Here is a 1,598-nt window from a genome sequence, read left to right on the forward strand (position 1 = left end):
TCTAAAATAAAATTTGTTAACCTTAACTTAAACTCTCTAACTAATCTAGTGTTTATCAGGCCTTAAGGCCCTAGCACTTTTTCCGTCAATTTTCGCAAATATCACGTGCAGACAGAACATCTTCCAGAAAAAGACGATTGCATCTGTTTCCAATCAACTAATTCCTGTCATGATCTGTGTACAGAGGTTCTATAAAACTAGAAGTTTTATTGATAAGACAGAATAAGTTCATGTAAATGAAAGCTGATATTTTTAGAATATTTTTCTATCCCGTATAAATAATTACATTTCTTTAAAAGAATATGATAATGTTTGCGAATGCTCATGTGAAATCCTGGGACCTCACTCGATGGGGACCTTGTTTGTTTACAAAGGGCCCCTACATTTATTACCTTGGTAGTATGACAGTCCATTTACATACAGAAACGCAAAAAATGACAGAAAAAGTACAAGCGTCATGATTTTTTTGCCAGGAGAAATGAGTTCTAATATAAAATATCAATTACAACTATTAGTAATTAAGGGAATTGTGTAATAATCCTGAAGCCTCTCCATAACCACAGATTACACAAGTAACATTGCTGGGACTTGTTTGTTTTATGGCATTCATGAATGCTATAATGGCAAGCACTCGACAGCAACCCAGAGTGCCTAGGCAGTATCAATTTCAACCGTACGTTATAAGAACATCTTGCATAGATATACATTTATTTTTCACTAAAACTAATCAGAATTGAAAAGTGTTTTCAAAATGGGTTTCAAAGGTTTTATAAATGTATTATCTTTCTGCAAATCACAATTTGAACAGGACCAACATAAAACATATTTTTCCCTTATATGTAAGTACATATATTTTCACATATCATTTATCTTTCATTGTGCAGACAAAAGGTTTCTAGCCATAAAAATAAAAATAAATGAAAATATTTTATTTGACAACTTACATATATTCCAAACAAGTGAAATCTGGCTTCAAATAATATTATGATCTACTGTAACAAAAATGAATTAGAATGAAATAACACAAATGATAAAAAAAAAAATTCCTTGTGACAGAAGACTAAGTGTGTAGATATCAGTATGATCAACCTATGGAATATACTTTTACAAAAAAGACTATCAATTAAAATCAGCTTTCATATATGATAGAGAATCTTCTTCATTTAGAAATATACAAAAACTATCAATTTCATAAAGTGTCTAGAAAGTAAAACAGTCTGATGTTAACAGCAGTCCCTTCAGAGAGCACCAACACGGTCACGTGGAATCAAACGAAGTTCTGAGCCATGTTTCATAAATACACTTCCTGTAAAAGAATGAACACCATTATAAGTAACAATGTAGCAATAATTGACTGTGATAATGATCAGAGTAAACTGTGTCAATTTAAGTTTAATCTAATATATCTAATATAAATTTCTTTACAAACTATTTGGTCAAGTCAAACTAGTTTCAAAAACAAATGGAACAAGAACATTTTGAATCCTTTACTTTTATGAAGAGAGAAAAAATGAGTTGCTGGCACAGTAATATAATGTAACACTAAAGCTAAGCATTGTTACTTTGTAACATGTTGATTGATTTTGCACAAGTTGTGG

The 1,598-nt window shown here is 30.7% G+C and overlaps 1 protein-coding gene across 1 annotated transcript in view; it reads right to left on the reverse strand.

The window, feature by feature from the left end:
- Positions 1-1,043: 1,043 nt before the first annotated feature.
- Positions 1,044-1,598, reverse strand: part of LOC119581813 (ubiquitin-fold modifier 1-like) — a gene marked incomplete at its 5' end in the record, with an annotated part of 789 nt that continues 234 nt past the window's right edge. The window contains one exon of the mRNA XM_037929945.1: positions 1,044-1,306. Within this exon, the coding sequence (XP_037785873.1) occupies positions 1,239-1,306 (68 nt within the window). The remainder of the gene's footprint in view (positions 1,307-1,598) is intronic.

This window comes from Penaeus monodon, chromosome 15 (genome assembly GCF_015228065.2).
Source record: "Penaeus monodon isolate SGIC_2016 chromosome 15, NSTDA_Pmon_1, whole genome shotgun sequence".
Taxonomy (NCBI): Eukaryota; Metazoa; Arthropoda; class Malacostraca; order Decapoda; family Penaeidae; genus Penaeus; species Penaeus monodon.